General features: G+C 54.5%; 1 protein-coding gene across 2 annotated transcripts; it reads right to left on the bottom strand.

Moving 5' to 3' along the window:
- Nucleotides 1-1,312: 1,312 nt before the first annotated feature.
- Nucleotides 1,313-23,755, bottom strand: ASIC1 (acid sensing ion channel subunit 1). Of its 2 annotated transcripts, XM_012761943.3 has the most exons (12): nucleotides 23,148-23,755; nucleotides 21,922-22,299; nucleotides 21,115-21,310; nucleotides 5,097-5,247; nucleotides 4,347-4,474; nucleotides 3,901-4,057; nucleotides 3,506-3,562; nucleotides 2,896-3,049; nucleotides 2,366-2,457; nucleotides 1,775-1,854; nucleotides 1,589-1,693; nucleotides 1,313-1,429 (listed from the first exon to the last, which is right to left on the bottom strand). In XM_012761943.3, the coding sequence occupies exons 2-12, from the start codon at nucleotides 22,281-22,283 to the stop codon at nucleotides 1,325-1,327; spliced, it is 1,587 nt and encodes a 528-aa protein (XP_012617397.1). In that variant the 5' UTR covers nucleotides 22,284-22,299; nucleotides 23,148-23,755; the 3' UTR covers nucleotides 1,313-1,324. The 2 variants fall into 2 exon arrangements, with proteins under 2 accessions (XP_012617397.1, XP_012617407.1); XM_012761953.2 differs by lacking the exons at nucleotides 21,115-21,310; nucleotides 21,922-22,299; nucleotides 23,148-23,755 and adding an exon at nucleotides 8,222-8,992.
- Between the last annotated feature and the right edge of the window lie 554 nt (nucleotides 23,756-24,309).

Genomic DNA, 24,309 nt, shown 5'->3' with positions numbered 1-24,309 from the left:
CAGTCAGCTGGGCAAAGGGCATTGGGATGGGTGGAGCAGGGGAAGGGAATGTTAAGGCTGCAGGGAGCGCAGAGGGTGCCCAGGTTGTGGGGAGAGGACAAGGCCAGAAAGAGGCAGAGCTTGTGATTCACAGCTTCCTTTGTCGCCACCGAGACAGTGCGAAGGTTACAATGCGCGTGTCGTCTCCTTGTGCTTCTCAGAGGGATGTGTGTACACAGTACAGACACCAGGGGAGAAAGTCCAACTCTTTATACAGGCGAAGGCATTCAGAGACCAGGAAGGGGGCAGAAACATAGAAGGGGAAACTTAGGGTGGGAGGATGGTTCTCAGAGACAAGAGGGGATGGGGTAGAGACAGACAGGGTTAGGGGAAAGTATATACAGAGATATAGCAATATAGAGTCTGTATCATATAGAAATAGAAAATGCAGATGAGGTTGTTGAGAGAAGCAAATGAAGTTGGGGAAAAGGACTTGGGAGAGTTCCATAAGAAAATTTATGGATGTGGCCTCTGCAAGGGCCTCTGGGAGAGAGACCAGTGAGGTCAGGCACCAGTGCCCCTCTCCCTGAGCTGGAAGCTAACCAGCCAGGTCTTTTATGGGATGGTAGAGGAGGGCTGCCTCTTGGGATTTCTCTCCAGCATCTTTGGGGGGGGGTGAACTTGTGATATCAGGACATGACCTACAGCACCAGGGCCACATCTCGTCCCCATCTCCACTTCTTCAGTGAATCCCCCACTCCCACTCCCTAGAGATTCCACATGGTGTAAGGGAGTGGGACTGGGATTTTATTCCTGCCTGGCAACTTGAGTTTGGGGGCAGTCATTGGGGCTGAGAGGGTCTCTTAAGGCTGGGGAAGCCCCCCCACTAGCCCTCCCCCTTAAGGTACATTCTCTGGTTTTGGGCCAAATTCCAGACCCCAGGGATCCCTTCCACCCCTCACTGGGAGGGGGCTTTGGTGACTGGTGGCAGCAGAATGTAGGTGGACACTCAGATGACATACAGCCAGACAGACAGAATTCAGGCTGAGAGCTAGGGGAGGCAGCATGGAGGAGAGAGGGGCAGCTTGAGGTCCCTTGCCCCATTCTCCCTTTTTAGTTTCTTTTTTAGATTTAGATTAGTTTAGTTTTGTTAAACATAAAAAGAATGGGATCGAGGCAGGCAGAGGACTCCATGATTCAAGACTCCTTCCTCACCACAGACAAGAGGAAAGAATCGCCCGGGAGGAGTGGGCGAGTCCCCAGGGCAGGTGGGGGGGGCAGCTGGGGACCCCCTCGTTCTCCTAGCCCTCCCCATCTAGGCCTTTGGTTTAGTGGCCTGCAGGGCTCAGCAGGTAAAGTCCTCAAACGTGCCTCGGGCTGGATGGTGAGGTAGGATGTTGGCAGCGTACGTCATCCCGGCAGGATGGCCCCGGAGGCTCTCGCACGGGTTCTAGGGGAAGGGCACCGACAAGAACTAGTTATCGGAAGGGCCACAGGTAGCGCTGGGGCGTTGGGGAGGCAAAGGAGAGAAGGCAGCATAGGGGTGGGGGGATCCTGGGGTGGTGGGGGAAGGGGCGGGCCGGAGAGCGCCCCTAGCTCGCTCCCTCACGTGTCTTTTGACGTCGTCCAGGCTGAGGGCCACGCCCTTGTCCGCGCTGCTCCTTTTGGCCTCCTTCTGGCACTTCCCCCGTCGGCACAGCTTGTGCTTGAGGACCTAGCACAGGGGCGGGCGCGTGGGCCGGCTGGATCCCCGCCCCCCGCGTGGCCACGCCCCCGGCGCCCCGCCCCCCCTTACCTCGTAGGCGTAGTCGAAGAGCTCCAGCACCGTGAGGATGCTGGCCCCGATGAACAGCCCCATCTGGCCCCCAATGTCACCTGCGGGGGTGAGGGGCGCAGGAAGGTCAGTGGGGTCAGGGCACCGTGAGGGCATCAGGGCTTACTGGGACAGGGGCAGGCAAATCGCATTCGCAAAGGGATTGGCAGCCTTCGTGCAGAAAGATCGCAGAGGCAGACTCTGGTGGCTTTTTAATTTTCCTCTGTATAATTATCTGCATTTTTCTACTTTTCTAAAACGAACAGGTGTTTTTCAGGAAAAACAATTGTTTACAAAATACACCAACACTCTTAGTCTCTGGGCCAATTTTAGGAGCATGTGAAATAGTCTCCACCTCCACCACCTCCCCAACCCCCACGCCTGTCTTTTCCACTTTGCCCTAAGAAAAGGCTCAGATCCCTTTCCTCACCACATACCAAGACAACAGGGTTTGGGGAAGGCACTGGGGATGGGGGGCCCTCATGGGACAGAGGTGAGCACCTTGTTTTGGGTGACAGGGAGCCACACCATGCCCATGGCATGGGAAGGGGACAGGTGCCATTGGCAACTCACCCAGGAGCCCTGCAATCTCGTAAGCCTTCTTCTGTTCAATGGTCTCATAGTTGAGGACTTCAAAGAAAATGTCCAGCACCAGGATGTTCTCCCTGCACAGGGGTTGGGGGAGGAGAACTAGGTTCAAGTCATATCTCTGCCTCTTATTAGCCCAGTGACCTTAGCAAGTCAGCCTCTCTGAATCTCAGTTTCCATATCCATAAATGAGATGCTGATGGAGTTCCCTGCCTTTTAGGGTTGTTGTGAGGGTTAAATGAGATGGCATGTATGAAAAATGCTCTGCAGACGGGCCAGTATGAGGTGATCCCAGTTATGGTAAGAGGATGAAGAGGAGGGAGGAGAAAGGGGTGCTTCCCCTGCTGATTCTCACTCTGCTCTTCCCTCTATACCCACCCTAGACTCTTTGGTTCCCTCTTGGATTTTCCCCGTGCCATCTCAACTTCCTTCTGCCTGCCAGCCGCCATCACACCCCACTCATACCTTTCACAGTCTCAGCCTGAGGGCCTTGCTCTGCACAGTAGAGACCTTACCCTATGTACTGCTCAGACTTGTTGAACTTCTTGGCCAGGTACTTGGCTGAGGCTTTGCTGGGGATCTTGACCATGGACAGCTCCTTGGCATAGCGGGTCAGGTTGCAGGGCATTTCGCACACGCAGTACTCCTGGTCCTTCTCCACCAAGAAGTCTGTGCCCAGCCAGGTAAGAGGTGCCAGTTGAGTGGTGGCCTTCTGCCAGCACCTTCCCAACACACACATCCTGGCCCTGCCCAGAGGAACCCTGGGCCCCTTCCTCTTTTCCTGACCTGCTCTTCACCTCAGCCCTGTGCTCCCCTATGCTAATCCTCACCAAGCCTCCCCAGGGATATTTCTTAATCTTATATCTCATTCTCTCAAAGCCCTCCAGTGTCAACCAGCTGGGGAGCTGATGAAAGAGGGTGAAGGCCCTTCCCAGGTGACCCCCATTCATTTTCCATAGGGGCCTCTAAAGATGCTATTCTCAGCCTCACAGTCAGATACAGGTGAGGGTGCAGACTAGTCCAGAAATTATCTAAAGCTTCTGGGAGCTTGGTCTGAAACCCATGTGCATGTGGCTGGCAGCACCTTTTCCCTCCCCCAAACTTCCCCAGGACAGGGCATCTCACCCAGAGCAGGATCTGCGCACTCCTTGTACTGCTCTGGAGTGCAGTATGGGGCATCCCCTAGAGAGGAGAAAAGACAGTGGTGCCGGATGGAGATTAAAGGGGTCTTGTGATGATGGAAGGCCTAGGAGGTGGAAGCTGGAGAGAGTAGGGAGGTAGGCCTAGCCAGTCCTCAGTCTGCCCTGGAAATAGCCCCCTCCCAGTCCATCCCTACTAGGCCCCTCCCACCTATCCTTTTCGGAACAGGCATGATTTCAGGTCAGAGAGACGAAAGCCAGATGGGTATGGGATGGGGCAGGCTGGAACTGGGGTGAGGAGGTTGACATGAATGGGAAGCTGGTGAGGGGCAATGCAGGTCAAGGGACCCCAGGATTGTGCTTGGAGCCTTGGGGCCTGACCTGGCATGTGTACCATGCGGCAGTTGCAGTTCTCCACCAGGTAGCGCGTCTCACAGTCAATGCGGCAGGCGGTGATGCTGTAGGAGTCGAAGAAATCCAAATCCGAGTCCGTGGTAACAGTTTTGCAGGTGCCCCAGGGCGGGGGCAGGTAGATGAGCTGCTGGGAGAGCCGGGGAGCTGGGGGAGTGTGGGGCTTCTCCCCGAGTTACCCTGATGGACTTCTCTAACAAAATGCAGAACTCAGGAGTTCTGCCCCTTCTCCCTCTGCAGCCTCTGAAGGTCTCAGAGTTTACAGAACACTCTCATTCATTAGATAATTTGTGCTTCTGACAAGCCAGATGACCACATAGGCCCTAGCTCACCTGTCCTTCCCATTCTTGTCACCCACCACTCCATCTTGACCCCTCAACACCCTACCCCAGACCCGCCTCCCATAGTCCTCTCACCCGCTGCTCCTGGCAGGCCACAAAGGTCTGGAAGCCTGGGGCCACGCCAAAGCCCAGCTGGTCGATGAAAGGAGGCTCATCCTGACTATGGATCTGCACTTTGATGCCTGCTTCGAAGGAGGTCTCGTCTATGGGAAAGAGGGTGTGTGGGTTGGGAGGGCTTCTGACTCCCCAATTCCCTTCAGAGCTGGGGGCATTCGACCTCTCCTGGGAATAAGCACAGCACACACTGGGACCGGGATGGGGGAGTCTGTGGATCCTAGCCCACCCCCAGCCTCTTTCCAGGTTTCCCAGCTCCATGCCGCTCTGATGACCCCTGTGTCCTACACACTTGTGTCCTTACCTGGCTTCTGCTTTGCATCTTGGTGTTTCACATTCTCCCACAGTGTCACTGTCTCAGACGCTCTCCATTTCTCCCCCTCCCTTTCTCCCTTCTCCCCCATCTCTCTCTGCCCCAAGGCCCCCCGAGACCAGACAGGCAGGCAGCCCAGGAAGAGAGGGAGTTATTTATAGAGTGAGTGGCGGCCGCTGATGGAAAAGATGACTGGTTACCTTGGAGAGTGACTGAGCCAGGAAGGGGGAGCCAGAGATATGTGAGCGTGGAAGTCAGGTAGAGTCGGAGATGGAGGTGGCAAGACTCTGGGGGAGGGGGGAGCCCGAGCCCTGCCAGGTCCCACAGTGGAGCCCAGGAGTCCCCTGGTAGAGGCTGGGGCCAAGAGCCATGGGGAGGGACCCCAGGGGATGACATACCAGTCTCCCCCCACACTGGCAGGTACTCGTCCTGCTGGATGTCCAACATGATTTCCAGCCCATTGCCTGTCCCACCCTTCATGGTCTTCAGCCTCGGCCGCCCATCTCGGCCAGAGTTGAACGTGTAGCACTTTCCATACCGTGTGAAGACCTGGTGAGGGCAGAGTGGAGAGCCTGAGAGTCCTGCCAGCACCCCCTCCTCACTAAAGGCTGTCCCCACATCACCCAGCTGCTGGAATCTCAACACCCTTTGGAAATGATTCCTTCTGTGGAGCCCATTCTCCATCTGTTCCTCTCTCCCACCTGTTCTCTACACTTCTTTGCCCTGCTGTGCCCTGGAAAGCTGATCTTGGTGGGGTACATCACCTGAGCTCCTTTGCCACCTGCATGGGCTTCTGGTTGTGTTTGGCCAATGGGAGCATCAGTGAGGGATCAGACAGCAGGAGGAAAGACTGAGTACTGATCCTTCTCCACCCCTCCCCTCTGTAATCCTGGCAGTGTTTTAGGCCCTCCGTGACTACAAATCCTGCCAGGAGAGCTCCCTGCAGAGCACTGTTTCCTTTTGTGCTCCTTCAGCCTAGACAGGATAACAATTTCCTACTCATGCTAGCTGCCTTAACCCCCCTCATGGGTTTCCTTAACCCTGCCCACAGCTGTCAACAGTCCCTTTGTTAAAGTCTTTTCAATAGAACCATCAAGCAGTAATCTTTTCCCTGCAGGGACCCTGACATATGCACCTTCATCACTAGGATCCTGTCCCAGCCAGACCTCTGGTCCTTCCTTGGGACCCTCCCCACAGACCCAAGCTCCTGAGGCCTTCTGAAACATGTCTCCTCTTCATCTAGATTTCACCCAGGTGTCTGAAATCCTGCTCTCCCCGAGACCCAAGCTAACGTTTTTTATTTCCTTCATCCATTAGCCCCTTATGTCTATCCCATTATCACTAGAAATGGAAAGTAGACCCAGTTGCCATGCCAAGGACCATGCTCACCCAGGCACCAGCACCTCTCCTCCCAGCACCAGAGACTGAGCACCCAAGGCATGGCATGTTTTTTTGTTTTGTTTTGTTTTTTTTGAGACAGAGTCTCGCTTTGTTGCCCAGGCTAGAGTGAGTGCCATGGCGTCAGCCTAGCTCACAGCAACCTCAAACTCCTGGGCTCAATCGATCCTACTGCCTCAGCCTCCCGAGTAGCTGGGACTACAGGCATGCCCGGCTAATTTTATATATATATATATATATATATATATATATATATATATATATATCAGTTGACCAATTAATTTCTTTCTATTTATAGTAGAGACGGGTCTCACTCTTGCTCAGGCTGGTTTTGAACTCCTGACCTCAAGCAATCTGCCCGCCTCATCCTCCCAGAGAGCTAGGATTACAGGCGAGAGCCACCACGCCCGGCCGAGGCATGGCATGTTTGAGGACACTTTTGCAGAACTAGGAGGGCCTCAGAAGGTTACTTGGGCCTGGGGGCAGTCTCCCCAGCTCCCCCAACTCCATGCCCCAGCACAGCCCTCATCACAGTTCTGATCACACAGCTGCAGAGAGGAGTGTAAACCAATTCTTCATGGCCCTTTTCCTATAGCCTCCATGAATGTCCTCAGGTTCCCACAAATGGGGTAAATGTGGTTTGACTACTGCTGGATGGTGACAAAGTTCACAAAGTGAGCCATAAGGCCAGTACAGACACTGCTCAGAGAAGGGAAGAGACAAAAGAGTTTCGGGCTAGACTGGAGAAGCGGGGGCAGTGATGGCTACTAGGAAATAGTCTTTACTCCCTTCCCGCTTCCTAGAACAGCCTTCCCCATGCCCGTCTAGAAAAGAAAACATGCTGCCCTCCCCCATTTTGTGGGTGAGGTCCAGAGATGAGGCTAAGAGAGAACTCTGAGGGCTCCTAATCCCGCAGCCACGCTACCAGGTCTTGTGGCACTCAGCCACGAGCTGCAGGCTGGACACCCCAACTCCGGAGGAGGCGCCCCAGCCTTGCTCTGGCTTAGAGGTCCTGGAGCTGAGCGGTGGGTTGCTGCTGCCACCTGCTGGTTCTGGGTGAGAAGTGTCTGCTCTACCCTCAGGCACAGAGGAAGTTGGTTCACCCCTTCCTTGTCCCATGTTCCCATATCTGCTGGCCTTCCTGAGGCCCAGTGGCCCAAACCCCTAGGTCTCTCTGCATGTCGGCAGTCATCCCATGGTGCACTGATATGATGACACGTAGCTGCTTTGACAGTAGGAAAGAGGTGGGGCACTGAGGGATGGTGTAGGAGAGGGAAGGCCTAGCATCTGGACCCTGGTAGGCAGGAGGGCATTCGGGCCAGACAGAACTGGAAGGTGAACTGAGAAGAGGAGCGGGTGTCAAGTGGTCCCTTAGCAGAGAAGGCCCCAAGTCCCTGAGTGGGAGGGCCAAGTGGGAGAACAACTCTCCTGGTGGGGGCTTCTGTGGGATAAGAGTCCCAGGCCACTTAGTCTGAGCTGGAGGGAAGGGGAATGACATAGAAGAGACCTGTTATTCACCCTCAGACACACACACAGACACAGCTGGGGGGGCACCCATAGGAGAGAAACAGGAAGACGGAGTGAGGGTCTATGAAGTCCCTGCTGTGGGAGCTGCTGACAAGGGATGTGGTGGGGTGGAAGTGGGGTCTGTCCCTACTCCTCCATCGTCTGCCTTCCATCCCCTCTCCCGCACCTCCAGAGACCAGGTAGCACCCACCCAGCTTCAGTCCAGGGCTGACAGTCAAAATAGTGAACAACTGGCCAGGCATAGGCATCTGCCAACAGGTCAAAGGTTGACCTTACAGATGGAGCAAGGTCCAGAGGCCCTGCTGGACCATGAGGAGGTCTGGGGAGGGGCAAGTGAGGATGGAGACACCAGGGGCCTCAGGACAGCAGCTAATTACTAATCAGGACAGACACAGTTCAAGATTCTAATAGGAAGTGCGGTACTGGTGTGGACCTGGGAACGTCAGCCGGCTCCAGACCCTGGGCTCCTGGGTGAGCACTGGCCCAGGCGGGCCGGGCGAGGTGGGGGCAGCATGGTCACTACCCCAGGAGATGGTGGTCAGGGAGAGCCATGGCAGACACTCTCAGGGTGCTGTACCAGGTGTGGGCCCCCACTCACCACTGAGAAGTTGTGGGGGCCACAGGGCCCTCCTTGGTAGGAGCAATAGAGCAGCATGTCCTCCAGCCGGTGGCAGGAGCGATTGTAGAAGCGGTGCAGGTTAAAGGGCTCCCCAGAGAAGGCCTCAGGCCCTGGTGGAGCCAGGGGCACCCCAGGGTCATCACTTTCATCCAGCCCCAGCATGGGGGCCAGGTAAAGTAAGTCGGGGTAGCTGAGCTGGGACAGCCGCACAGCATTGGTGTTGCACAGGGTGACCGCTGGGAAGGCCAGCTCCGCGGTGGTCACTTCATGTAGCAGAGTCACATGTGGGTAGCTGAGGTAATAAGCAATGCGGTCCCCTACCTGGCACAGGAAGGCACCCAGTGCCAGGACAAAGGCCACTGCCCACAGGGCCTGCTTTGGTCCTAGACCCCCCTCCACAAAGACGTGGTTGGCGCCGTGGAGAGTGCAGCTATTGGCAAAGGCCACCAAGTCCACGGGTAAATCCCTCTCATTGGCCTCCTTCCTCGCTGCCTCCTTTTCCTTCTCTTCTTCCTCCTCTTCTGACTCTGAGTGGTCCCGCTGCTGCTGCCGCCGGTGGCAGGGACCCCAGGCATCTCCTAAGGGCCCTGGAGCCTCCTCTCCGGAGGAGAATGACACAGAGCAGAAGATCTGGATGGGCATCTTCTCCAGGGGCCTCCTGGTACCAGGGGGTTGGCAGGAGAAAAGGGGAAGGTGCCGGAGGGGAAGGACAGGGTCCGGCAGGGCCGGCCACCCAGCCCGCCTGCCGGGTGTCCGCTGCCGCTGGGGCTGGCTGTCCTTCCTAACCCGGCCTCTGGGGCAGAGCGGCTGAGATGGGCGGGGCGTGGAGGGGAGGACCAGCCTGCCCTGCCAGGGAGGGCGGGCGTCTGGCTGATGAATAATTGATGGCAGCGGCAAAGGGAGGCTGATAGAGAGGAGGGGGCTGCAGCCCCCTTCCTGTCAGCCGCTCCGGCAGCACAAAGGGGGTTTAAGACAGAATGGAGACCCTGGAAAAGGACTGGGACTCCTGGGACCCACCTCCCCAGTGAGGGGGGACTTAGCACAGTCATTTGTTCCCAGTGCCGTGATGACCTCAGTGGACAACAGTTCCCCCACCCAGGACACCCCCCCATGCTCTCTCTCATCCTCCAGTCTGCACCTTAACACCCCTCAGCACCCCCCATCCCAATTCTGGGTCTTCTCCCTCATTCTCACCTGGCTGAGTTATTCCTCTGGGTTATCTGAGCTCCCAACCTCCGCATGCTCTCAGACCTCTAATTCCTCTCTAATTTCTCTTGGCCACAATTTCCCTAATTATTTCACTGACGCCCAATTCTCCCAACCTACCCTACACCCTGATCCCCTCGAATTCTTCCTTTGATCCCCAGTTCCCTTCCAATCCCTCCCTGACCCCAATTAACTTTCTGTTACTCCCCAAACCCCCAATTCCCCTTGATCCCCAAGTTCCCTCCAGCCAGTCCCTGGCCCCAGCTCTACTTCAGGTCAGCTTTGCCCACCCCCATGCTGAGCTGAACTGAGGTCCCTTTCTCTTCCCCTTCCCCCACCCACTTCTGTGGCTTGTGGGGCAGCCCAGGTTCCATTAGCAGAGTTCTCTCACTGACCACAGCCTCATTTCTGGCCAGTTCCCGGCACTGGGGGGGAGGGACCCTGTCTCTTGGAGCTGGAAAGCTTCCTGGCATTTTGCCACTGCCCTTTCAGCTTGCCTGCACCCCAAGGTTCAGAAAAGGAGTTTGAGGAATCTCTGTGGGTTGAAGAAATTAAGATCAGTGCAGAGACAGGGTGATCCTGGGTCAGGTGGAGGCATCACGAACCAACCTGGCGTTCTCCTTAAAGGTCCCAGTCTCGCAGACCCCCTGACCCCTCAGGTTCTGAGGCTTCCCTACCCCTAATTTACCACTCCCTGCCCCCAGGCCCCTGGCCCCTCTGTGTGCTCTGATTACTCAGGCCCATTGGTTGAGGAACTTGAGCCACCAGCCAAGTCTCTAGGGCCAAGAAGGTGACCTGAGTGGCAGAGAGGGAGTGAGGTTTAGCAGGTTAACCCTTCCTCTGCAGGGCCAGAGGAGGAGCGGTGGGGCTAGACAAGTCTCCCCACTCCTTAGCCATCCCATAGCCCCAGGCCACATTCCCCTTCCTCCTTCTCTCCACTGCCTCCCTGTCCTCCATGTGGCTTCCTTTCTCCATTTGCACAGGGAGCCCCTAGAGTGTGCTGGGTTGGGAGTCAGGGTGCCAGGTTCTAGCAGAACTGACTGCTCTGGAGACTTTGGCCTCAGCTTTGCTGCCAGGAACACAGAGGCCCCAGGAGGAGAGGAGTCTTGAACTCCGGCCCCTCCCCACCCTTATGCCCTCAAATTGGCTTCATCCTCTTTTGCCTAAACAACAGGGTCTCCCTGCTGCCCCATGACTGCCTGCAGTTTCTCCCCACCTTCAGTGCTTGCTTTATGAATCTGACCGTCCTCCTGCCTAAAGACCTTCTCTCCCTCCACAGCGCCTCCTGGTAGAATTCACCCTCCCCAAGCAGAGCAGTTTCCTCTCCAGCCTCATGTCCTACCACTCACTGCTCCAGCGCCCCAGGCCAACATCCAGCCACTATGGCCCTCCCCAGACCCAGTGGGCTTGTCCACAGTTCCATATCTTCCCTGCCCAGACTCCATCTGGAGAACTCCTACTCATTTTTCAAGGCCCTACTCACATGCTACCTCCTCTGAGAAGCCTTCCCTGACTCCTAACAGGGCCTAATTAGTGCCCACCCAGGGAACAGACTGAAGGGTCCAGTTCTGCTCAAGGCCCTTCAGGCATAAGTAGTGACCAGTAGCTCCTCAAGGACAGGGACAGTGACAGTAAAAGAGCAGGACCCAGAGACCATGCAGAGAAACAGGAAGTGAGAAATACTAGGAACAGCCAGGACAACCAGAGACAAGTCACTGCAGAGATGATGAAAGAGACCCCCACCTTCAGCTGATGTCCTTAGGCGTTGAATTCATGTTTCCTGCCCCGTGTGTATTTTCCTCCTGCCTACCATACCTCAAGCTCTCAGAGGCCAGGGGCCTCCTCCTTAGCATCTCCCCAGGAAGTGGTCCACACGTGGGTTGTGGGGGGGGGGGCGCCTAGGCTGAGGCTTGGGCTGGGGAAGCTGCAGCTGCCCATGTGTTCCATGCCCACTAGAGGGCATTGTCCCCCTCCTTCAGACGTCCTGGAAGGGGAGGACAATTGGATTTCCAGAAGAAAAGAAACTGAGGTTTGAGAGCCCCCACCGGAGAGAGAAGGGTGTGCACACAGAGCAGCTTCAAAGGACCTCGAGTTTGGACAGCCAGATACCTCTTCCTCCACACCAACACAGACCCACACAGCACGCCTGCACATCACTACACACACACACACACACACACACACACACCCCAACTGCATTTCCTCCCTGCTCCATCCCCTGTATCCTTGCTGCTCTAGCATTCTCTCCCACCTCCATCTTGTTCAAGTAGACAAATCCAACATTTTTACAGTAATAAAGAGGTGAGGAAAGTGTCAAGGGGCATACACAGACCCCCAGGCATACACAGAAGGCCCAGGAGAGGTGCCAAGCAGTCACATACACAGAACCAAGCTCAATTCTGAGCCCTTTGTCCCCACCCAGAACTTCTCTTCTCTTCAGTGGTGTGTGGGGACTGAGTGGTTTCTGACTTTTTCCATATCTCTTTCTGAATTCCAAACCATCCCTCACAATGTATCATGGTTTTCAATTCATATCTCATGGGATCCTTACACAACCCAGTGAAATAAGCAGGTATGAGTAACTTCACCCCCATTTGACAACTGAGAAAACTGAGCCACACCAGCCCATTCACATCTCCCAGAAAGCAAGTAGTGGGCTGAGGCTGGAATTAGGTCATCTCCCTCCAATTCCCTTGCTGCTTCACTCTTTCATTTCCTCACTGCCACGGTGGAGAGCAGATAATGGACCTGCCCTAATGGAGCTTACTGTTTAACAAGGGAGACGGACATCAATTTAAAAAATGAAAAATAAATAAATATTTAATTGCAAACGATTATGAGTGCTACGAAAAAATAACATGACTCTGCAGGAATGAATGACAGGGGGATCTGACCCACACTGGGGAATCAGGAGGCTTTCTCTGAGGAAGTTATGTTTGAATTGCAATCTAAAGAATAAAGAGCAGTAATTAGGTAAAAGTGTGTGTGTGTGTGTGTGTGTGTGTGTGTGTGTGTGTGTGTGTATGGAGGGGGAGGGTATTCCAGAGAGAGAACAGAGTATGTGCAAAGGCCCTGAGGCGACAGAGCTAAGAGGAGGCAGATGTGGCTGGAGAGGTAGGTAAGGGCAGGCAGGACCCAGAACACTCAGGGCCTTGAAGGCCACAGGAAGGATTCTGGTCCAAAGACAATGGAATGATTTCAAGTGATCAGAGCTGTGTTTTGGAAAGACCGCTCTGCTACAGAGTGGAGGAACCAGAGGGGCTGCCAGAAGGCCTGTTGGGGAGCCATTGCAGTGGTCCAGATGAGATATGCAGTGGGGGGATGGCTTGGGACAGCAGGTGGAGTGGAGATACCCAGGGGGCAAAATTGGCAGATCCTGCCAAGGCAGGGGAGGGAGATGGGAGGTCAGGGGTGACTTCCAATTTGCATAACTGGGTGAGCAGTGAGCAGTGGGGCTCCCTAGATCAAGCACACAGGTAAAGGACTAGTCTGGGAGGTTGAATGATGAGTTTGGTTTTGTACACGCTGGTTATGAGGGGCCTTGGGGACATCCAAATAGAGATGTTAAGTGAGAAATTGGCCACTGGGGCTGATGCTAAGAGGAGAGAGCTGGGCTGGGACATAAATTTGGCACTTGTCAGTGTGTAGATGGCGTTTGAAGTCATGAGTGAAGATGAGACTGCCCAAAAATAGAATACAAAGTTAAAAAAAAAAAAAGATAGAAAGAATAAAAAGGCCTGATTTGGCAACATGCACTAAAGCTAAACAGAATCCTACCCTATGACTTAACCATTGCCCCTAGTTATATACCCAAGAGAAATGACTGTATATGTCAACCAAAACACATGAATAAGAATGTTCGTAGTAGCTTTATTTATAATAGCCAAAAACTAGTCACAACCCAAAAGTCTAGCAACAGTAGAAGGGATAAAAAAATTGTGGTCTATTCATATAATGAGATACTATACAGCATTGAAAAAGAACCAACTACTGCCACACACAACGATGTGGCTAACTCTCACAGACATAATCATAAGCAGAAAAGACAGACAAAAAGAGTATATACTGTATAGAGGATACATATGCTCTAGAAAGTTCAATAATAGGTGAAACTTATCTATACTGATAGAGCAGTGGTTAACTCTTAGGGGTAGTATTAACTAGAAAATACCTGAAGAAAATTTCTGAGGTGCTGGAAATGTTCTATACCAATGTAAAGACATACCAATATAATATGCAAAATATTACATTGTAAGATATATCAGTGTAAAAATACGCCAATGTAAAAATTCTTCAAGCTGTACCATTAAATTGTACTCTTGTGGTTTGAAAGAAGAGTAAAGCTTGGGACTGAGCCTTTAGTAGTGACAATACTTAATGGCCAAGTAGATGAGAATGAACTGGCAAAGAGACAGGGTAGCAGCTCGACATAGAAGGAAAACCAAGAGAGTAGTTCAAAAAAGAGGTGGTGGTCAACTATTTTGAATGCTATTGAGAGATCAAGGATAGAAAATGTTTGCAGGACTTGGCGACATGAAGGTCCCTATTGGCCTCACTGGAACCATTTAGGAATAGTGGTGGGGATGGGGAAAGAAGGCAACCTGGAGTGGATCAGAAAGTGAGTTAACGATGAGGAAATGGAGACAGTGAAATATACACATCACTACTGAGAACTTTGTGAAGGGAAGCAGAGAGATAGTATAGGGGCTGGAGGCGCTGTGGGGTTGAGAGATGTATGTGTTTTCATTTTTATCTTAGCCCAAAGCCTGATATGTAGTAAGTACTCAACATATGTTTGCTGTCATCGCAGCTATGTATTTTAGGATTGGAGCATTTTAAGCATGTTTCATTGTCAATGGGGCGATTTCACTTGAGAAGGAAAGACTAAGTGTAGAGCAGGGAAAGGCGTAATTAGTAGGACAAAGTTCCTAAAAAGGCATAAGGGGATAGATGGAAAGAGTAGGTGATTTCAGCCTAGATAAGATGGATCCTCCCTTCCAGGGGTTAATACCCTGATGAAGGAGAAGATCTTGTCTGAGGCTTCTATTTTCTCAGTGAAGTGGAAGGCAAGGTCATCTGCTGAGAGTGAGAGAGGAGCTAGGAAGGGTGGTTGTATGAGAAGAGTAGAGAAGTTTGCAGTAGTCAACGGGAGAGCAACTTGACCGGGAAAACACGGTGGGATTGCCAGGCTGCACTGCAGGCCCATTTAAGGATGTCGAGAGCATGAAGACAAGCTGCCCGGGTGTGTGACTTCCTTCGGTACGGCCTGGCTCCTCTGGTGCCACCCTAGACAAAATCAGTTGTGGATTCATCCAAGGCTGGGACTTGGCTAGATGGTGCAGTGAAAAGGCAGAGGTGTCAAAAGACTTGGCCCACTCACCTTTGCACCTGTTCTTCCCCTTCCTGCCCCATCACGCTGCTTCTCAACTGACACCCTCCTCCCCCCACTCCTGCTCCTCCAGCCACTGACAAAGAAGATCTGAATTCAGAGTCTCACTCTGTCATTTCCCAGCTGTGTGACCTCAGGCAGGTCACACAACACCTCTGAGCCTCAGTTTCCTCATCTTTCCAGTGAAGACATTAGCATTTTTCTGCCTCCCAGAATTACGAGCATCATATGAGCTAAAGTAAAGGGAATTTGTAAATTGCAAAGCACGACTGAAAGAGATGATTAATTTTGCTGGTATGTGCTCTGAATGCAACCAGAGGTTTGCCTGCACAAAAGCTTTCTCCCACAGCCACACACACTGAGCTGCATGTGTCCACAGACACCTCCACATACTTCCACTTCACACTCGAGTCTACATCCACATTCTCCCCCAGACATGCACACGGACGTGCACATATGTGCTTGCACACTTGGGGCGCCCAGGCAGTCAGCGGGTTGTAAGGAAGGCCATGTGAGATGGCTGCTGTCCATGGTCAAGGCCACTGCAGCAGTGTCTCCCCTAGGGATGTTCTCAGCCTGGCACACTGATGTGACACACCAATTAGAGACACATGACACTAAGCTACACAGCCCAAATCCCCAGGCCCCTAGGACTATCAGCCAAGTTGAGGTGCAGATGAGAGGTGGGGAAGGATTTTCTTTCCAAGAACTCAGGATCTCAGAAAGATCACAGCTTCCTCTCCCTTTCCCTTGTAAGTGGCTTTAGAGAGACTGGAGCAGCAGAGTCTCTGTCCTTGCAGTTTCTTAAGAAAACTTCCCCTTAAGATGAATACACAGCAGTTTCATGCTCATGTTTAAATATTCCACGAGGAAGATGTTCAACACACGTGTCCAGGTAAGTCGGCGATGCACATCCATTACACCTGGGCCCACGTGGGCTTGGCCAGAGAGTTCCAGTGGAGGGGCTTTTCTGGAGGTTGAAGGAGGGGCTGCCCTTTGACAATGAATAATGTTACAACTCCTTATAGAGCCCTCTCCTCACAGGAAATTGGGCTTAGAAGATGAGAAATGGAGCCAGGTGGAACTCTGCCTAAAATAGAACCCAGGAGCCCTAATGCCCGGCCCCCTCCTCTATCCCAACTAGGCACCATTTCTCGTTCTTTCTGTCTCCTTCCCAGTTTTGCCTCTCAGAATGCCCACCCAAGTGTCCTGACTGGAAGGTTCTGGAGCAGCCAGTCAGACATGTGAGTGTCAGGCAGGAGAATGGCCCCTGCTGGAGAGAACTGTCTGAATAATCAGCCATGGAATATGGGGCAGGGGAGACACTAACACATTCTATGAAACTGGCATTTTCTGAGAAGCTGAGCTGGGCAGGGGAGATTGGGAGGATGCCACCTGGATGCTGAAGTCGTCTCATCCCTAGCATGTTCCTCCTTATTCTGAAGCCCCCGGCTTCCTCTATTGCCACCCCTGCCTTCAGCCCTGAGCCTGCGTGCTGCTCTGACTTCCCCAGCACAGGACTTGGCACTGAGAGGTGGCGCTGACTGTTACAGGCATGAGTCAACTGGAGCTCAACACTCCCCATCCCAGCTCCTCATTCGGAATATCCAATCTGCCTCGCCATACCCAGAATTTAAATTTCTTTCCACAAAGTGAAAGCACACTCAGAGGCAATCTTCACCCACAGCAGAAGGCACCCACCTCTTTGTGGGCCTCCCCTCTGCCTCCTGGACACACCGGGTGGGGGTGGGGGTACAGAGGCCACACTTAGGGGTTCTGCACCAAGGCCCAAGGCTTGGAGGCCTCCTTCTCCCCAGCCCTCCACTTCCAGGCTCTGCCCCTAGAGGCACTTAGTCACTTACATCAATTCCCTATTACTTTAGCCAACAGCCAGGAGATCAATTAGCTTTGAGTAGCCTCTTAGCTGATAGCAGTCTGGGGAGAGGGGTGGAGTCAGAAATGGCTGGGGCTGGGGGAGAAGGGGAGGAGGTGAGAGAGGAAACTAAGTTACCCAAAGGCTCTTTGTGTATATCTGTGCATGAGAGAGAGGGCAAAGGAGCAATCTGAGACTCCAACTCAGACCCCATCCCTTGTGTTCCTGCTCCAGCCTCCTCTCTCCACCTTCCTATGTTCAGTTCAGGCACTCCCTAGGGAGGGAAGGAGAGAGGGGAAGGATAGGGCAAGAGGGGTGTCCGTGCACCCCTGGGGCTAGAGGGCCCCTTCTCCAAGGTGAACCTCTCCACTTCAGCCTCTTCTATCCCTCTGCAATCTGTCCGTGTTCCCCCTCCCACACTTACCCCTGAAGACCACAAGGCCCCTGTGTGGGGCTACCCATCACCCTGCTTTCTCCCTGCACAGGGGCTGGACAGCCTTTTCCCTCAGCGGCCCTCCCTAGCTGGAGGAAACGGACCCAGGTTGTGAGGTCAGGCCTTCCCAAGGGACTCCCATGCTAGTCCTGGCCCTCCCTGGGCTCTGCTTGCCTTGACATGATCTCTCTCTGTCCTGCCTCTGGGTCCCAGGATTGCCCACCACACCCACCTGTCATGTTAGCCCCTCACTTCCCTGGGTGCTCCAGGAGATTCCCGGTCCCCTCAGAACCTTGGGGGGATTTCTGTGCCCACTCCCTTCACCCCACCTCTCCTCTGGGGATTCTTGTTTCCAGGATCCTGGGGGAGGCTCCTGTGGGGACCCTGGGATTCCTGTCTCCCAACCCCACCCTCCTGAGAGAGATGATTATCTGCTCCACACACCATTGTCTGCCCTCCTCTTTCTCCTCTCCTAGGGTCCAGAAGCGAATTCCTGCTTTTCTCTCCGCTAGGCAAAGGGTCTGGGTCTCAGCTGGAGTAGGGGTGGCACAGGGCAGACTGGGCAGCCATCTGCTGCCCCCCCTTGCTGCTGCTCAGCATTCCAGCCACATCAGCCGCTCCCACTGCCAGGGACAGACAAGGTGCAGCTGGAGGCTGGCACCAGCTGCGACTGTGCTCACTCCGGGCCCCCACCCAGACACCAGCAGACAGCTGCACCCCCACCCCCCTCCATGGAACCCCTGCCCTGCCTTGGCCTGGCTGGCCTCAAGGTGGGGTAGGAGAGAGAAGCCTCAGTCCCTGTTGTCCTGGCAACCAGGCACCCCACAGGGAAGGCAAGGAGGTGGCCTGGGAAGAGGGGGCCTTGTGGTTGGGCCTTTGGTTGCTCTTTTGGTAGCCCAGGAGGGAGCCACTGAGGCCCACCCAACCGGATTACTGCGAGGCTACTCCTCCCATTGCACTTCTGCCTCTTCTGTCCCAAAGGATTTCCAAACCAGTCTTTCCCAGATTCAGGTCAGGTTCCCTATATTCTCCCCCACTCTCCTGAGCTGACTCAGCCACATCTGGAGGATGGACCCCAGCCAGACACTCTGTGACCACCCATCCATCCTCTGAGGTTGAACAGGATTCAGAAGCATATCTGGGGAAGTGGCTGTTACTGCAGATCATTGTCACAGGACCTGGGGTCTTTGAGGGACCAGAGTAGCCTCCTTCCTACACCCTCCCATAACCGCCCTCGAGGGACAGGGCTCTTATTGTTTCGATAAGGGTTGTCCTTAGAAATCCACAGAAGAGTCCACATTTGCCCCCACACTATCTTTTGCAGGCACCTTGAGCAAGGGCCTGGACAGCAAGGGCAGTGAGGGGAGTAGCCCCCCAGCAATCCTGCTGGGCAGGCCTCCGTAGCTCCTTCCTGAGCTGCCAAAAAAGCAACTAAAAGCCCAGCCTCTCCCTTGGCCAATTGCTTTCCTCAGCTAAAAATCTCCTCTTGAGGCTGCAAAAGATGTCAAGACAGTCCCCCCAAGCCCTGACCCTATAGACAGATGTTTTCTTTCAGTGCAGCATGTGCCCAGGGGCTGATGCACTCTCCCAACACACCCTGGGCCTAGCAGAGAATGGCAAGGATGTTAATTGTGAGATCGAGGAGAGAGGAGAGAGGTGGAGCAGAGGCAAGGAGCCTGTGAGCCCCAGGGACTGGGGAGCTGGGGAGGATGCCTGCCCGGCCCTTCTCCACCAGGGAGGTGTCAGGCACACACACAGCCAGACTCCCATCCATGCAGGAACATCCGCATGGGCAGAAGTGGTGAAGTTCTTGACATGGAAAGGGGCTGGCAGTGAGGTCAACTAGGGAGGGCAGAGCCAGATTTCAGGGTTGGTCTTTGCCACAGGCTGAGAAATAGCAAAAACCTAGCCTTTCCTGACAGTCCAGAATCAAGAAGTGCCACAGTTGGGCCTGCAGGGTGCTGGCCTGTATGTCTCTCCCCCTATCGAAAAGGACTCAGATTGCTCAGAACTTTGTGAACCAATCATACCTCCACCTGACTACTTAGAATGTCCCCAGACTGCATGGACCAATTGCACTTCAGTACTTCCATCACTATGAGCCAAACACGTCTCAGCATCACCACTTGGAATCTTTCTGGACATGGTGGACAAATGTAGCCTCAACTGAACATTTTCTATGGCCTGATTGTACCCCAGCTTTATACCTTAGTACGTTCCCGAGTTGAGCCAAGCACTTCTCTCCCTCATCTAACACAACAAACCATCCTAGCTAATAGGTTTTCTCTGTTCTTTCTGATGGTCTCTTCTGTTTACATGTTGCATGTGTTGGAAAGGGGGAGGGCTCTGGCTTTCCCTTCCACCTTCACCTACAGTTCCATTATTCTTGGAAACACAGTTTGTGAGCTTGGGAACCCTTTGGTCTCAAGCTCTGGGGAAACCAGAGCTCTCCTACTGTAAAGGAGGAAAGGAGGGAAGGAAATGGTTCTCGAATCCAGGCTAAGCTCCCCATCAGCTTGACTCAGCAAGGAATGTGGCCATGTGACTTCTGTCCAGCAGAATTGACAAAGGTCCATGAGATGGGTCTGCAGAGCAGGGTATAGTGAAATTGGGAAGTCTTTGTAACCTCAGCAGGAAACACTAAGCATGACCATGACTCCAACCTTTCTACACAGACAAATGCAGTTCATGCTCCTGTAATACTAGGAGAAAGCAAGCAGGTGGGGGAGAAGAAGGGCAGGAAAAAAAGAGGTCTGAGAGTGGAGAATTCGGAGTAGGCCTGGAGAGCGAAGCATCCTAGAAGAGACTGGATTTTGAAGGAGCGATGGCCAGAACTGAAAGTGGACATGATAGCTCAGGGTCAGCTCTATTAATGAAGAGAGGCTTTGCACTGAGGCTTAACAAGACATGAATTCAAATTCCAAATCTGTCACCAACCAACTGTGTGAGCTTGGGCAAATCATTCTATTCTGTGTGTCTCAGTTCATGCATGTGTAAAACAGAGATAATATGATTATTTGTCAAGGGGATTGAGGAAAGCCCAGAAAGCATTTTGAAGAGTTAGAAACATTGTCCTCTCCTTTGATATTATTCAGACATAGCTCCAGGTCTTTTGGTCTCTTTTCAGACTCTGTCCAGGTCTTATCCCTCAGGAATCTCTGCGACTTTCCCAGGATCACCTAGCACATCAGATGCCAAAGTCAGTTCCCCTACATCCTCGCCAAGGTGCCGGCCTGAGACAGCCATACCTGTGGGTTATGGGGTGTTTGTGAGGCTTCTCCTTTTTAACAAGCAAAGGGAGCCTCCAGTTCAGCCATGATTGTATATTGTGATCGTCTCTCCTTCCTCAGACCCTGGCTCTGCGGCTCTTGCTGGCAAGGAGGGAACCTACGCAGACGGCGTGCATGTGTGTGGTGTGTGCAGGGTGCGGCTGGCATGGACAGAACAGCCTGTCTGGCTATTTAAGAGGAAGCTTCCCTTTCCATGCCTCGTGGTGTTTCTGAATCTTTAATGTGTATCTGCAGATCTTATTAGAATGTAGATTCTGATTCAGTAGGTCTGGGAAGTGGGGTGGCAAAGTCCAGCATTTCTTTCAAGCCCCCCAGTAATGGTCCCTATACTCACTTCAAGTAACAAGGCTGTAGCTCACCCACCACAGCCAGCTCTGACACCTGTGGCCCGGAAAGTAAGACTGGTGGGTTGGCGGCTATGCCAGGCCATGTGTGCATACGTCCATGTGTGTGTTGTGCACCATAGGCTCTCTTTCCTGCCATCATGGATGGCTCAGGCCCTCAGACAGTGCAAATGTGCCCCTGTGCTGAACAAAGTCCCTTCCTACCAGAAGCAAACCCTAGGACATACAACTTCCTCTTCCGAAGTAGCAAGCACTGTGAAAGGCCTGTCCTGTTCCTTGTTACCTATTCCTCTGGGGGTCCGGCTGACTCATGTACCACACCAGGGGACTCACTCACCACCTTGAAGTCTTCTGCGCTGCAGACCTCCCCCCGAAAGTGGCAGGAAAGCAGCATGTCTCGAATGTCGTGTCCCGCTCTGTCGTAGAACTCTCGCATGTTGAAGGGTTTGGGCTTGAAGCTGCGGAAGTTGGCCTTGTCCTGCAATATCTCCAGCTGTTTTTCGTCTGCCATCTGTGTGTCTGGTATCTCATACCTGGAGCCCGGGAGTGAGCAGCACATGGATCAGTACGACCTCTGGTGTCTCACACCCAACGTAGGGGAAGGGGAGCAGCATCTACCCTTGGGGATCAGACTAGACATGGACAAGGAAGAAGAGCTGGGCATGTCCAGAGGACTTGCCACACAGGGTCTGAGACAACAGAAGGATCTGTAGTGGCTGCCCAGGAGCTCGGGATCTCAGCACATGGCGGGGAGGAAGCATGGATAAGGGTGGGGTGGGCAGAGAGACAAGGCAGGAGCAATGGCTTTTATACTATAGTCTGTATCTGTCCCCATCCCCCAAGTGAGGAGGTCAAGACGTAGTGGCCAGAGGGAGGGCAGAGCTCACTCCAGACAGGGTGGCAATGTCTCACAGCTCAGGCTGTAGGGGTAGAGCCGTGTTGGACTGTGCTGGGATCAGAGATTGAGTGCCCTTAATTGGGTGCTCAGCAGTACTTCAACTGATTTGCTGTGAGTGGCAGGTTTGGGGGTGGCTAGAGGGCAGGATTAGCTAGGCTCTATGGTAGGTTAAGGAAGCAAACACGCTGATTGGAACTCGTGCAACTCTAGGAGTGGGGCTGAGTGTGTGTGTGGGGAGCCACCCACCTGTTGTTGAGCAGGGCCAGCAGTTCCCCTGCATGATACAGGTCATTTTTGGAGACTTGGCTAAAGCGGAACTCGTTGAGGTTGCACAGCGTGACGGCAGGGAAGGTGAGCTGGGAGGCAGCCACCTCGTCGAGCTTGGTGACGTGGTGGTAGCGGAAGTAGTACTGCACACGCTCCGTGCACACGCACAGCAGCACAGCCAGCGAGCCCAGGAAGCACAGGGCCCACAGTGCCCGCTTTAGAGACAGCCGCTCGTAGGAGAAGATGTGGGCCAGGCCGTGCAGCGTGGAGCTGCTGGCGAAGGCCTGGATGCTCACCGGCTGGACGCCACCCACCTCCTCCTCCTCGGCCTTCAGTTCCATCCTTGTCAAGGGAATCCTGGGGGTGGGGGTGGGAGGACAGTTTGTCATTGTCCTGGAATGAGAGTACACATGGGGCCCCTCCAAATGTGTCCATCCGGAATCCCCATCACCAGAGGTCACCACTCCTGGGGCAGAAGACTTCCCTGGTGTGCAAACCCAGAGGTGGCTGACCAAAGGACAGGGTTTCTCCAAATACAGAAGCCTGTGGGGTCAGCTCAGGCCAAGAGAATGTTCTTCCAGAGAAGCTTCCCAGGTCAGGGAGACCCTAGATATAGTCATCTGAGGGTGAAAGGGAAGTCCTGATGCTTTCACAGGCAAGCATGAGAGTTCCCTCCAGATGTGGGGTCACTCTGGGACAGGAATGTCCACCCCTTCCTGGAGATGAAAACTCCCTGAGACGGGCTGAACCCTGGGTCAGGAGCTCCTCTCCGGTCAAGGGTATCCCCAGGGCTGGGCTCTCACCCCATGAGTTAAACCTGGGCCAGAAAACCCCCAGGGAGGTAGGTACATCTGAGCAGGGGCCCAGCCTCAGTCCTCACCAGCGGTTGTCTCCAGTTCTTATACAGGCGCAAGCTGTGTGTGTGTGTATGTTGGGAGTGGGGGTTAAGGGGTGGCGGGCTGCCCGAGGTGGATGTATGGGGGGGGCGCGGTTCCGTATGACAGCGAGCTGTCCCCGCCCCGGACGCACCCCCCACCCCTCCAGTCCAGCTTCTGGTCGCAGTCAGATTCCCCGCTCGCCCCCGCCCCCCTCCCCAGCCACCGAGCCGCCCCAGCAGCAGCTGGGGAAATCCAGAGGGGAGGAGAGTCCTGGCTGCGGGGCGCTGGGGAGCCCCGCGGCCAAAGGCGGGGGCCTCGGAAACCTACCTGAGGGGGCTTCGGAAAGCCGGCAGCCAGCGGCGGGTCCTGGGGCGCGGGACCGGTGGCGGCTTCAGCGCCGAGCCGCGGAGGGGCTCATGGCCCGAAGCCGGAGCCGGCTGCAGCCGCGGCACGCCGCGCAGAGCCCTGCAGGGAGCGGCCCGCCCGGCCGGCTCGGCTTGGATCTGCTCGCCCGCCCGCGCGCGCTAGCTCGCTCGCTCGCCTGCCCGCCTCGGCTCGGTCCGCCCGGCCTCGGCGCGGTGCGCGGTGCTCTCAGCCCCGGGATCTGCAGGGATCCATCGTCCGGCCGGGAGGCGGCGGGAGGGGAGGAGGAGGGGGAGGGGAGAGGGTGCGCGTGCGCGCCTACGAGTGTCTGCGAGGGTGTCTCTGGGCGGGTGTGCGCGCGGGGCCCCCGGACCGGGGAGCGGGACCGAGGGCTCCCCCACTGGCTCGCCCCCTTCTCACGGCCGCTCTCAGCGGCCCTGCCTCTCTTCGTCCCGGTCCGGGTCCCGGTCCCGGAGCCAGCCGTCTCCCTGCCCGTGAGGCCCTATGTATGGCTTGTGTGTGTGACCGTGTGTGTGGGGTGTGTGTGCGCGCGAGTGTGTGCGCGCAGGAGGGAGGGTGTCTGCCCCTAGCGTCCCCCTCCCCGCGCTGTCTCCTTCGGATCGATGCTCCTGCCTCTTGCTGCTGCTTCCTCTGGTGGCACACACGCTCGTGTACACACACACACACACACACACACAAGCTCCGAGTCACACTTGAGTGATTCAAGCACTTGGCCCATATGGAGACATAGACACACATACAGCCCAGAGTCACACCACACCACTTACAGCCACACACACACCCCACAGACGCCCACACATCCCAGAGGCCTGACCCACATGGCAAGCACTCACCTGTTCTTATCCCTGCTCCCCACCTACATGTGACACGTACACACATGCACACATGTGAACAAACACATGGCCTTGGCCACTCAGACCCCATCCTTCTAGCCTTGAGCTTGACCAAGTGGAGGAATGGGAAGGCTGGTGGCATATTGCAGCCCCTCACTGCCAAATCACTAAAGAAGGAGCAGAGAGAAGGAAGGAGAAATAGCCAGAGGTCAAGGGAATTTGGACAGAGGTAAGAAAAGGAGTGAGGGGACAGGATTAGGAGGGGCTGGAAG

Source organism: Microcebus murinus, chromosome 10, assembly GCF_040939455.1.
Source record: "Microcebus murinus isolate Inina chromosome 10, M.murinus_Inina_mat1.0, whole genome shotgun sequence".
Lineage (NCBI taxonomy): Eukaryota > Metazoa > Chordata > Mammalia > Primates > Cheirogaleidae > Microcebus > Microcebus murinus.
Note: the sequence above shows the minus strand (reverse complement) of the source record. Positions and strands in the feature narration are given on the sequence as shown.

Coding starts and splice junctions, on each gene's coding strand:
- ASIC1 (XM_012761953.2), bottom strand. CDS start 8,884: ATGCCCATCCAGATCTTCTGCTCTGTGTCATTCTCCTCCGGAGAGGAG. Junction 1,694..1,774: donor TCTTCGACTACGCCTACGAG/GTAAGGGGGGGC, acceptor CCCCTGTGCTAG/GTCCTCAAGCACAAGCTGTG. Junction 1,430..1,588: donor TGGACGACGTCAAAAGACAC/GTGAGGGAGCGA, acceptor CCCTTCCCCTAG/AACCCGTGCGAGAGCCTCCG.